Here is a 13542-nt window from a genome sequence, read left to right on the forward strand (position 1 = left end):
TGTTGCTTCTGTTGTCCAGATTATAAATATCATTTTGTATAAAACTGGACCAGAAATGGAAATGTTAGTAGCATGGTATTGAAACTCAAATGCAATCAAGTTCCAAAAGATGTAGGACGCAAGATCAGGATGAGTTTGCAGCATTTTGGATTTGAATAAATTGTTTTGTAGGTCCATGATTTTTTTTGTGCCATGATAAGTGAACATTTGCATGGTGCATATTTAAAGCTTTGGATGCTGGTAGTAAATGGAGTAATACATTTTGTTTATACAGAGGGCCGTTTGCCAGGATTGATTTTTGTGATTTTTCCCCCCAGTTTTGAAAGCAACATAATCAACTCTTATTGTGGAGGTAGTTATGTTATTACTTTAAAAATATATAGGTGGAGTACACCTGTAGTCCCAGCTACCAGGGGTGGTGGGAGGCTGAGGCAGGAAGATCTTTTGAGCTTGGAGAAGTCAAGGCTGCAAAGAGCTGTGATTATTGCACCATTATATTCCAGCCTGGGTGACAAAGTGAGACAGCCTGTCTCTTAAAAAAAAAAGGGGGGTATTTGGGGTAGGATTCATATTGGACATGTATATATAGGACAGTTGTAGAAAAATATGAATTTTTTAGTGATTTAGCTTTTGATAGTTCCGTCCATGGCAAATTTTTCTCCTTGAACATCTTGCCTTATAATACAAGTTTAGGAAAGCATAGTAAACTTTTTTTGAATTCTTGAGAACATTATATACATGTGACTATTTTCCTTTAGAATGACTGCAAACTCTGAACCCCCTTATTAGATTAGATTTAGGCTATTATGATCTCTTTGGGACATTTATTCTAAAGGAGCTCGAAGCTATAATGGCCTCTATTTTTCCTGGGGATATACAGCAGCTTAAGATCTTCTCTTTCTGGAACTTACCCTAGGTGCTCTATTTTAACTTTCAGATTGGTTCATTTTTGAGTTAGTAAAAATAAAAAATCTCTTTGTATTTGAATTATATTTTTGTTTTGTAATTCTTAGGGTTGACCCTGACAGTGCTTTGCACAGTGATCTTCAGATTGTAAAAGAAAAAGAAGGGATAGGAGACATTTTGCTCAACTTATCTTTTAAGGTAAGAAATTGTTATGGGACTCTATATCCTCCTAATGGAGGTGTATATTTGTACAAGTGTTTGGAAAACAACTTGGTAAAGGGAAGATACTCATACCCTATGGTTCAGGAATCTCGTGGATATATACTCCACAAGAAATGAGTACGTAAGCATTAGGAGACACAGGAATCTTCAGACAGTATCATTTATAATAGCCCCAAACAGAAAATAACCCAAATGTTCATTCCAATAAAATGGAGAATTATGGTATTCATAGAATGGCTTACAGCTATGTGGGATAAGATGGGCGAATCTTGAACACTACGTTAAACAAAAGAGACCAGACCCCCAAAACCTAATTTGTACAATTTCCTCTATATAGAGTTCAAAAATAGGCAAAATGTTGGTTAGGGCATACATTCTTAGTAGAGGAAATATTGCCTGCAGTGGAGTGAAAACTGGTCCTTAGAGTGAAAGAAAATCTTACCTATTATAATGGTCTGCTGCCCTCCAAAGGGACGTAAACATAAATAGATATACAATATATCTGTGGTGTTAAAATTCCATGGGGCATGGGGGTAGAATTAGGAAGAAAACTTCTAAAAAGGCTTCTTAGGGGGACAAAAATGAAAAGAAAACTGAGAAACACTCTTATGGATTCATACTTGGGCAGTAAAACTATCAAGAACAAAGAGGTGGTTACACACAGGGTAAGTAAAGAAACTGTTTTAGAATAAATCTGGTGACAGCAGAAGAGAATATGAGACACACTGTGCTCACAGAGCCATCGAGGTGGGAGGTAGGGAGGTGTGAACTGAAAGGTACAACTGTGGGCTTCTTGGATACCGGCTGTAATATATTTCGGGACCAGGTTGGTGGGTATTTGGGCAAATAATTTACAATAACTTAAGCTATACCTTAAGGTATATTTTATGTACTTTTCTGAATGTATGTGTTATATTTAATAAAGTATTTTTAAGATACTAAAAATAAAGGTTACCAAAGAATAACAATGGAATCTAGAAAAAATGTTAATGATCTAATATGAAATCTAGATAAGATATAATGGTTTAAAATCTATGGCTATAGGAAGCATTTTCATGAAAAAAACAAAGACATAAAAGAATACTTTGTTGTACTTACTCCAAGGATGATAGTAGTTTTCTAAAAGCTTCTTACTTAGCTTTTTTGTGTGTGTATTTTTGCTTGGGGATATATCTTATGATTGAACTTTCTTGAAATGACCCTAATGTAGTATTTTCTTTCACTTTTGTTATCATAGAAACTGTTGTGGTTGTCAACTGGATTGTCTTCCTAAAGTATGAATCCGGTATATGTTGATTGAAGTTGTTAATGGCTACTTCTTTACGGATTCATATGGGGGAACGAATGAAGCACACAGGCCTACAACAAAAAACAAAACACGAAACAAACAGGAAGGTATCTTTTTTTTTCTTAATCGTTAAATTATATGTCCATATACCCAACTTAAGAAATAGAAACTTTGGCTGGGTGTTGTGGCTCACACCTGTAATCCTAACACTTCGGGAGGCCGAGGCGGGCAGATCACTTGAGGTCAGGAATTTGAGATCAGCCTGGCCAAGATGGCAAAACCCCATCTCTACCAAAATACAAAAACTTAGGCAGATGTAGTGGCATGTACCAGTAATCCCAGCTTCTCGGGAGGCTGAGGCAGGAGAATCTCTTGAACTCAGGAGGCAGAGGTTGCAGTGAGCCGAGATCACGCCACTGTGCTCCAGCCTGGGTGACAAAGATAAACTCCATCTAAAAAAAAAAGAAAGAAAGAAAGAAAAAGAAAAGCTAAGTATGGACTTAATTTCTCTGAGGTTTAAAGCTGCAAAGGTTGCTCTTCATGAAGTAGGTGGGATCTCAGGTGGGCAGTGAAATGTGAGTGGAGTTTGGTCAGCTGGTGGAGGTTGAAGGAAAATTATTTACGTAGGTGAACAGGAAACACAATCAGGTATCTAGGAAAGAGAATGAGAGATTCAGAGTATACGAGACCAGTTTGAGCTATAACACAAGGGGGGTAGGATTCATGTAGAAGAGTTGTAGGAAATAGTGCTGATGTAATAATCTTGTACTCAAACAGTTCTGTGAATTGGTGACAGATTTTATTTCTAGTAAGTAAACTATTACCCCGGATATTCATCTTTCTATGTAAGTGGTTGAGAAACAGGGGAGTAACAGTAAAGAAACTGTTTTAGAATAAATCTGGTGACAGCGGAAGAGAATATGAGACACACTGTGCTCACAGAGCCTAGAAGAGTGTGACAGTAGTTGAGGGCCACGCCGTCATCTTAGAGTGAAGTGAGGAGAACCTACATTGGTTTGGTAGTCCTGGGAGTGGAAGGAGGAATGACATGTGAAAGCTCATTGGAGGCAGAATCAAAATGGCTTGGTCTTCATAGTCAACTATTAAGTGAGGAGGAGGAATTATTGGCTGACTTAGGAAGAAGTAAATAATGTGAAATGCCAATAAAACACAAAACTTGCCATTTTAATCAGGGTAAAACTTAAGCGTTGTGTGATTCTAGATAGACTATTGAGCAGTTTTCTTCCATTTATTTTATATCCCATATCTTTGAGCTATAATCCTATGTCTTTTTTTTTTTTTTTTTTTTTTTTCTTAGATTGAGTCTCGCTCTGTCACCCAGGCTGGAGTGCAGTGGCCAGATCTCAGCTCACTGCAAGCTCACCTCCCGGGTTTACACCATCCTCCTGCCTCAGCCTCCCGAGTTGCTGGGACTACAGGCGCCCGCCACCTCGCCTGGCTAGGTTTTTTTTTTTGTATTTTTTAGTAGAGACAGGGTTTCACCGTGTTAGCCAGGATGGTCTCGATCTCCTGACCTCATGATCCGCCCGTCTCGGCCTCCCAAAGTGCTGGGGTTACAGGCTTGAGCCACCGCGCCTGGCCTAATCCTATTTCTTTATTTCATAGCCAAACATTTTCTAAATGAACAGCTCTATTGTGATACAGTTTTCATATGATAAGCCTCACCCTTCAAAGTGTACAGTTCAGTAGTTTTTAGTATATTCAGAGTTATGCAGCCATTAGCACTACCTAATTTCAGAAACTTTTCATCTCCCCAAAAAGAAACCCTGTACCCATTAGCAGTCACTCCCTATACCCATATCCCCCACCATTGATCCTGGCAACCTGTGATCTAATTTCTATCTCTGTAGATTTGCCTATCCTGGACATTTCATACAAATAGAATCATACAAAATGTGGCATTTTGTGACTGACTTTTCTTTACAGTGATTAAAAATCAAATGCCTGAAGAGGCTAAGCTTACCATAGTGTTTGCTGTACAACTTTGACAACTGAGCTTTTTTAAACTTGAAAATATTACTGTGTCTGTATATGTGGCATATTATACTTAGATGACCCTTACTTCGATTATTAAAATTTTTTTCCCTAGTATTCTTGAACTGTCTCAATATTTAGCAGGAACCCTTTGGAGACAAAGAGCAGTAAGAATTTGGAACACATATTGACAAAATGAACGTAATTTAATACAGTAGTAGAGTCAACCACTTTTAGGTGTCGATGCTGCTGATAGTGTATATTAAGGAAAAGTTTACTTATCTTAGTTTTTGTGGAAGTACTAGAACTACTTCTGTCTTGTGTTTAGATTTCAACAAACATTTGCATAGGTATTATGTGGTTGTACAAATGTACTTTCTTTTGACCTGAAAATGCAAAAACTTCCTTTCTTCCCACTTTCTGAGACTCTGCAACTTTAAAGGAAGAGTGGGGTTCTTTAAAGGAAAGGTGGTGATGGTTGGATAATGGGTAACAATGTCTACCGTATGCTTTCTTTTCTCAAAACAAGTTCCCGTCTACCATCAGCATTTCCAAAATTTGAAGATCAAGTGTGGTATTAACTCATTAACTAATGACTAGACTTTGAGCAGTTGTGGAACCAGAATCTCAGTGAGTGCCTGGATGTTCCAATTCTGTTAAATCAATGAGCGCACATTATATACAATACTCTCTTAGCCCAGTGGCAGATTTAAGGAGTGAGAGATAGATTTCTATGTTTCAGAAATCAAATATACAAAGAATAAACATTTTTAATCCCGTGATTCTTTGCTCGAGTTTAATTTTTTGGAGTGTTTTTCTTTCAGATTTTCTTTCCTGTCCATTAAACTTTCACTTTGAAAGCTCCCAGGGTTTGGGCAAAGCAAATGGGAAAGACACTTGCTTGGATTCTCCAGGGTAATGGAGTTAAAGAGGACTTCTTTCCCTCATTTTGTTATTGAATAATGTCATGATAACAATTATTAAGGTGAATGGTCTACAGTAGAAGTTTTTAGATGCCTTTTCTGCAAAATAATTTGGGTTAGTCAGTGCAAGGATGCCTTTGGTTATCTGGAATGGAAGATGTGCAGGCTACAGGGTCTTGGCAAGTCTTCTGGGGGGAAATAACAGTATTTGGAAGGGTAGGAAGCAGAAGGAATCTCAGGCAAGGGAAAGGTGTGGGCAGAGACCTGGAGGATAGAACAGTTCGTGGTGGACTTAGTGTCCACATAGACCTAATCAGTGGTCTTAGCTTTCGTGTTTTCAAAATTACCACAGTTTTTGTTCTAAAACTATCATTCCCTTGATTTTATTTTAGGCATGCTATTTGTGTATTTTGAAATTTAAAATAACATTAAAGGAGAATTGAAATTGTTTTGTTTGAGAAAGAGTTAAAAGGTTAAAACATATTGATCTAAATAATTTTCTAATGGGAGATTTGGTACATCCCTAGAAGTTGTCTTTGGTTCAGAGAACAGTCTTCAGACCTAGAAAGGACTTGAGAAGTCCCAGAGAGGAACTGCATGGTCTGAACCGTTTGATTCTCACAACAGAATGCATAAAAACAATTTGAACCATGAAACCATGCAGATGTTCATATTTTGGATAGGGTAAGGTCAGTGCCATTGTCAGAGGAAAAACTCTTGGCCATCACAGGATGGGAGAGAAAGTTTCCGTTGTAAAGAATACTCAAATGCCATTTAAGGAAACGGGTTCTTCTGCCCCTATTCTTTGGAATATTTAGGGCCAAGTTCTTCGTTTTTGACATCATCAAAATTTCAAAGTATTCTGTTCTAAGAGCCATTTCAAACAATTGACTAGAATTTCAGAGCAATTACATGAGAGTGATAACATTAGAATTTTTAAATTACCCATAGTCCTATATCCCTAACAAGTATGTTCATGCTTGCATGTTCTCTTCTCATCTTTACTGTGTGCATACTTTCTTAGTAATGGCAGTAGAAATTGTTTAAGCAGGAATAATTCTCAAGATAATTTTGTATGTTTCCTTTTTTCTTTTTAAGGTATGTATTGGGTGGAGGAGCATTATGTATGGAACTTCTCACAAAACAGGTGATTATTTTCTTATAATACTCAATTTTCACCCTCAATAGAGTGTTTTGATTATGTAAGTTAGATCATAAGTAGAAGGTTCTCTTAAAGACATTTTAGTGTTTTTGTTTGTTTGTTTGTTTGTTTTGTAGCTCCTACTTTCAAGAATGAAAAAGGTAAACCAGTAAAATGACATCGTACTTGGTGCTGAATCTATGCTTGGATAGGCATTAAGAGTGACCTTTATTTAAGGTTCTAATTTGTTCATGTTGAGCACTTAGAACATTGGTTTATTGTTTTTTGTGAGATTCTGGAAATGTTCCAATTTTACTTTTTCTCCTTGACTCCAGACTTTTTAACACTGATCTGCTGCTGTTAAGTTATATGCCATTTTATTAGGGCTTCTCAAGTGGGAATCAGGAATGCTGCTGTGTTCTAGAGATGTTTTGTTCTTCCTGTAGGGCTGAAGCAGTGCCTACTCCATAGAATCAGTCATCATGCAAATAAATGCCACCTGAGTTAAAGGCAAAGCCAGTGTGCAGCTTGGAGCAAAGAAGTTACTTTTATTAAGAATTTTATATAAATTATAAGATATATTTTATATTACTTTGTGAACCTTCTTCCTGCCTTAATTCTTTTTATTCATTTCATTTTCATTTGGCTTGTTTTCTTTTTGTTACAAAGATGATCTATAGAAAATATAGAAGTATAAGAAAATTAAAGATACTAACTGATAATCGCTTAATGATATAGTATCTGATTGTTTCGTCTTTATTATATTTACTGTAGACAAACATGTCTACAGTAGTTAATTTATTATTGGTATGTATATTCTAGTAAAAGTTATATGTACTTTGAAGTTTTACAAAATTGAGTTCATGTTATAGAATTAATTCATGATGAACTTTTATGTGCTAGGCACTAGCCTTTTCATTTACTTATTTTTACTTTTTTTCCCCCTCTGTGCCTATGCTTACCAAGTCTTTTTATTTTTTACTTTTTATTAACTATTTCAATCCTCTTAATAACTTAAAAATAGGGTATTATTAGTATCAGCATTTTATGGATGAGGCAACTGAAGGTAGGTAACTTGTCCAAGGTCACAGGTGGCAGATCAAGGATTGGAACCAGACAGCCTGGCTGCCCTAGGCCCAACCAAGAGGAGCTGAGAGCAAGCCATGGGGCAGAAGGATGTTGGTCAGGCTGGTTTTCTGTTCAGTTAACATGAAACGCAGGCTGTAACATTAATTCTAGGACATTACTGAGAAAGCTTTCCAAAGCCAGAGGTGTTTTTTTTTTTTTGTTTTTTTTTACCATGACCAAGACTTTTTAGCAAAAGTTTGATTTTGTTTAAAGGCAACATGGTGCTCTAAGAAGCTTCCATTCACACTCTTATGGAGGGAATGGTAGTTGAGCTAAATAGTGAAATGCTGTAGCACACAGCCTTTAGGGCAGCTTCTGACCTATTTCTATGGTCAGGAAAGACACCTATCTTTCCCTGCTGCCCACAGCCTCCAGCTATTCACCTTCAGAATTTCCTAGTCTGTGATCACATTCCAATGAGAGATCTGCTTTGTTTTTTCCAGGGTAGCAGGAAGTGAGTCACCACCTGTACTAAAACAGTCTAGTCTTCTGTGTATAAATGAGTAAGGTTGGGGAGCCAAATTTGAGAACCTTGTGTAATCCTGAGATTCTCCAGGAGAATCCAAGAGCATGTCAGGATTATGCATGGTGGTAAAGTGGTCTCATGTTAGTTGTATCCACAGCTCTCGTCAGAAGCAGACACAGATACTTTTTGCAGGAAGGCATCTCTAACTTAAGCCTGTAGGATTCCCAAAGATTAAAAGCAGGCAATTATGAATTCAGTCAAATCATAGCATTGAAGTAGTCAACCCAATGTATTTGAGAATTGTCAGAAACAATGAATAATATGTTTCCCAAAGACTGTAGGTTTGGAATTATCAGATACAGAACACAGACTTCAAATATTAGAATTGTGAGAAAATAGTTACATGTGAAATCTAATATAAAAAAAAGATGAAGTCATAAAATTGAGCAAGCAGTAAGACCACCAAAAACGATGAGGGGTACCTGAAAAGGAAATGGATGAAATAGAACTTACAGAAATAAAATATATAGCTGGGTATGGTGACTCATACCTGTAATCCCAGCACTCTTTGTGAGGCTGAGGTGGGAGGACGGTATTAGCCCAGGAGTTGGAGATGAGCCTGGGAAACGTGGTGAGAACCCATTTCTACAAAAAAATACCCCACCACCACCAAAAAAAAAAAAAAAAATAGCTGGGTATGGGGCACATGCCTATAGTCCCAGCTAGCCAGGAGGCTGAGGTGGGAGGATAGACCAAGCCCAGAAAGCCAAGGCTGCAAGTTTGTGCCACTGCAGTCCAGCCTGGGTGACAGAGTGAGACTCTGTTTCAGAATACAATGAAATGAAGAAATAAAAAATGTGATTGTTGAAATAAGACACTCAGTGGATGGATTAGACATCAGAAGAAAGAATTAATTGGTTAGACAATTATCTCCCAAAAGTAAGTCAGTATGTTACACAGAGAGGCATGAGGATAGATGATAGGGCAGAAGTTGGTGGGTTGAGAGGGGAGGGAAATCAGAATGAGGTCTAGAATATGTCTTAGTGGAATCCCAGGAGGAGATACTAAAATTATATTGGAAAGTGAGAGAAATAGAAGTTCTAAAGGTGATAGAAGGAAGTCCACATCAATCAGTCACAACAAATGTAAATGGACTAAAGTTACCAGTTAGACAGATGGAACTAATAAAACAATATCCAACTGTTTTAATCGGTCATATTTAAAATATGAGGATATGAGAAGATTGAAAGTTTTTATAAAGGAGAGAGAGTGATAAAGATATGCCAGTATACATTAACCAAAAACAAGTGATGGAGCTTTGGTATCAAACAAAATAGGATTTTGGAACAGAAAGCATTAGTAAGAACTTGATGCTAAATGACTGTTAATTAGGAGGACGTGGCAAGTTTCATATTTTATGTACCTGTCAAAGTAGCCTCAAAATACAGAGGAAAAACTGATAAAACCAGAGGGAGAAATTGACAAGTCTGCCATCGTATTTGGAGATTTCAGCATACCCTGCTTACCATAAGTAAGTTACACAGAATGCCTATATGTATATTTGAATAACCAGTGAACGGATGTGGTATAATGGACAAATACTGACCTTTGTACACAATAATTAGATTTTTCTATATTCTTCTCAAGCACATGTGGACTATGGGAGAAAGATTAATTATATATTAATCCATAAAGCAAGTCAGAAGATTTAAAAACAATTGGTACGATTCACGCCATGTAATTTATAATTTAAATATAAAGCAATTAAGATTAGAAGGCAATAATGAAGAGATTAACAACAAGCTCCATTAATTTGGAAAGTAACCACCCTCGTAATGCATGGTTTTAAAAAATCCAATGAAATTTTAGAATGCTTAGAATTGAACCATAGTTAAAATACAAAACTTCTGTCTATTCCTGTCTCTCGCCCTCTCCCTCCCTCTTCCTATCTGGAGCATTCAAGAAGCTAATCTTTTTCAGTGAAGGACACCCCAAATACTGAAAAATAGAAAAAGAACAGATGTCATTCTCTGATCTTAGTTAAATCTATAAGTTAGTAACAAAACCAGAAAACACATGTTGACTTGTGGAATTTTAAAATTTATGCAAACAGCCCTTAGGTCAAACAGGGATATGAAATTAAAACTGCAGAATATCTAGGGAATAGCAATAATGCAATCATTACTGATTAGAGACTGGAGGAGAACTCAGAAGAATGTTCATTGCCTTAAAATCCTTATGTCATGAAGAAAAGAATGAAAATGAATTAAGCCTCTAACTCATTCTTAGAAAGGACAGTCAACCTGAAGGAAAGCAGAATGGGGAAATTATTAAAGATATACAAGTAGAAAGCAGTGAGTTCAAAGAATAGAAAGGGCTAAATCCCCAGTACAGTAAATCCTCTGCAGAAACATTTCTTTAAACTGGGCTTTGAGTACCTTGCTACTGATAATTGAGAAGGGGAAAGGCCAACATTCTTATTTTCTCCTCGTGTTTTGGGTGGTGAGCAGTATGGTTTGGAAGTGACTGCTTTACAATCATTTGGGAGCTTCAGGGTATATGTACTTTCCATATACAGTTTGTTTCTGAATCTTTTATTTTTGTCCTTTTTGTGAAAATATGGACTGATTAAAGAACACTTTTTCATTAATGTTAAGAAAAGCATGTTACTACACGTTTTATATCTTAGGTTTTTAACAACATTATGGCAGGGCTTTACTATTTTAAAGAGCTCTTAGAAGTTGAAAAAGACTACCCTGTAAAAAATGGCAGAAGTGGCTAGGCATGGTGGCTCACGCCTATAATCCCAGCACTTTGGGAGGCCGAGTTGGGTGGATCACCTGAGGTCAGGAGTTTGAGATCAGCCTAGGCAACATGGTGAAACTCCATCTCTACTAAAAATATAAAAAATTAGCTGGGTGTGGTGGCAGACGCCTGTAATCCCAGCTGCTGGGGAAACTGAGGCATGAGAATTGCTTGAACCTGGGAGGCAGAGGTCGCAGTGAGCCAAGATCATGCCATCCCACTCCAGCCTGGGCGACAGAGTGAGGCTCTGTCTCAAAATAAATAAATAAATAAATAAATAAATAAATAAACAAACAAACAAACAAACAAAACCCTCAATAAGCTTGATAAACAAACGGAAAATGAAACTTACTTGTAATTAGAAGTTAACCAGGAGCTTTCAAAAACTTATTAGTTGACAACAAAGTCAAGAAAAAGGGAAAATCATGCACGTGATCCGTAATAGTAAAATATATCAAAACCAAGGTAAAATTAGAAATAGAGGCATTTTCTAAATTAAATTCAAGGCTGCCAGATTAGAAGGACAATATCAATATAATACAACCTCTTTTCCATTAATGTTTAAAACTTGTCCTCTATTGACCTATAAATTTGCCCCACTGATGAAATGGAATCTGAAAGTCAGGATACAGATACTGTGGGAAGAAAGATAAAATTGAACTTAATTATAGTAACAGTGTAGTCCCTGGACCAGGCCCAAGGAAACAAAACAGAAGCATACTCAACTAGGATTAACAATTCATTTAGCAAGGGGTGGAAGGCCTATTGTAATCAAGTGGTTTTCAGTCACTGGAGTACATGGAATCACCTAGAAGCTTTTCCACACCCATACTTTTCAGGTATTCTGATTTGTTAGGCCTGATCCAAGGCCCAATTCTTATATTTCTACTTGTTAATTTGCTATAGGTAATTCTGACATATGCAAAGACTAAATACTAAGAACAATTCCTTGAACATGGTGACAACCTCTACCTGGAATAGTCCAAATCCTAATAACCCTGATTCCTACAACAACAATTCCCAGACTGGTGTACTACAAAGTCTTGTGAGTGCTCTTTAAAAAAATAATAAAATCATGGCCATATAAATTCATTGTTCTGAGAAGTCTTATTGAATTTACCAAACATTTCCCAAATGTATTAATTTGTTACCTCTATTACGTGTATTTATGACATTTTTAACCTAGTAACTATTAACAACCCCAAACTTATAGAAACAATGCCCCAAGGATGTTTGTGATGTTGCTATTATTCTAGTGGAAATGTACAGAACAGTCATAACATGTACTCCATTTATTTATTTATTTATTTATTTGAGACAGAGTCTTGTTCTACCACCCAGGCTGGAGTGCGGTGGCACAATCTCAGCTCACTGCAGCCTCCAACTTCCAGGTTCAGGCAATTCTCCTGTCTCAGCCTCCTGAGTAGCTGGGACTACAGGTATATGCCACCACGCCCGGCTCATTTTTTGTGTTTTTACTGGAAACAAAGTTTTACCATGTTGGCCAGGCTGGTCTCAAACTCTTGACCTCAAATGATCCAGCCACCTCGGCCCCCCCAAAGTGCTGGGATTACAGGCATGAGCCATCATGCCCGGCCTTCCATAAGGCACTTAAAGGCACTTCCAAAGGCACAATCAACAGATTTGCCAAAGGTCAGTGGCAGGATCTCTAGACTCAGACCCGCCTTCAAATTCCAACTCCCCACAACCCAAAGCCAATCAATTGTCCTACCAGAATAACATCAAATAGCAATTAGCACGTGGTCCTCAACTTCTCCAGATCAGCTCCTAAAAGATATCTACTATTAACAGGGGAAATATTGCGAACTGAAGTCTTTAACAGATAACATTAATCAAAAACATTCTCATGGGTACATGATTATATATAAAATATGTTTCTCACCAACAAAAGCCTCTATAAATTTCAGACTGATCTGATGACAATTTAACTTATTTTTTAAATGCATAATTATGTCAAATAAATGCCATTACAAAGGCCTGAATACAATCTCTGAGTCTGAGGTCCTCCCCGCTTTCTCCTCCATTTCACATTTGATTATACATATATTTGAGAGAACGTCACTCATTATTTGTTTTAGGAGTATTACTGGATATCTGATATTTTGGATATTATTGAAAGTAATTGATTAGAAGTCAATGGTACTGTTTATACTAAAAGAGTAGGATCCTCATCAGTAGATAGAGGCATATAAGTATAGTCCATACTACATCTATGAAGTGTCAATATCAGGCAGCGGCTTTAAAGCCAAAGTGGTGGTTGGATGTAAAGTGGAATTTTAATTGGCGAAGGAGGCAGATAGAAGATATTGGTTCAATAATAACATGAAGTCCATGAAATCCTGTGGCCATAAAGAATGTTGAGCCATAGAGTCCATCAGAGATAGTAAAGGGGATCTGGAAATGTTCAGAGACTTGTAGAAGAGTAAAATAAATACTTAAGGTAGTTGTGATGGATAGTGCTTGAAATATTTGCTTTTGACTACCTTCTGTCAGGCTGTCTACAACCTTGAAAGTTTCTTGAGGACGAGAATCAAGTCTACAGCTTGATTTTACAGCTTCTAGCATGCCTCTATGTACCCAACAGGTCCTCAATAAATAATTTGTTACCCTACTTCATCATAAACTATAGGACATACTTAGCTGTACA

At 37.0% G+C, this 13542-nt stretch overlaps 1 protein-coding gene across 1 annotated transcript in view; it reads left to right on the top strand.

Moving 5' to 3' along the window:
• Positions 1 to 297: 297 nt before the first annotated feature.
• The window catches only part of LOC101023747 (golgin subfamily A member 6C-like), a 34019-nt gene continuing 20774 nt past the window's right edge, over positions 298 to 13542 (top strand). The window contains 4 exon segments of the mRNA XM_031668429.1: positions 298 to 1104; positions 2366 to 2523; positions 5236 to 5326; positions 6433 to 6481. Coding sequence (XP_031524289.1) covers positions 2418 to 2523; positions 5236 to 5326; positions 6433 to 6481 — 246 coding nt within the window. The 5' untranslated portion in view covers positions 298 to 1104; positions 2366 to 2417.

This window comes from Papio anubis, chromosome 7, assembly GCF_008728515.1.
Source record: "Papio anubis isolate 15944 chromosome 7, Panubis1.0, whole genome shotgun sequence".
Taxonomy (NCBI): domain Eukaryota; kingdom Metazoa; phylum Chordata; class Mammalia; order Primates; family Cercopithecidae; genus Papio; species Papio anubis.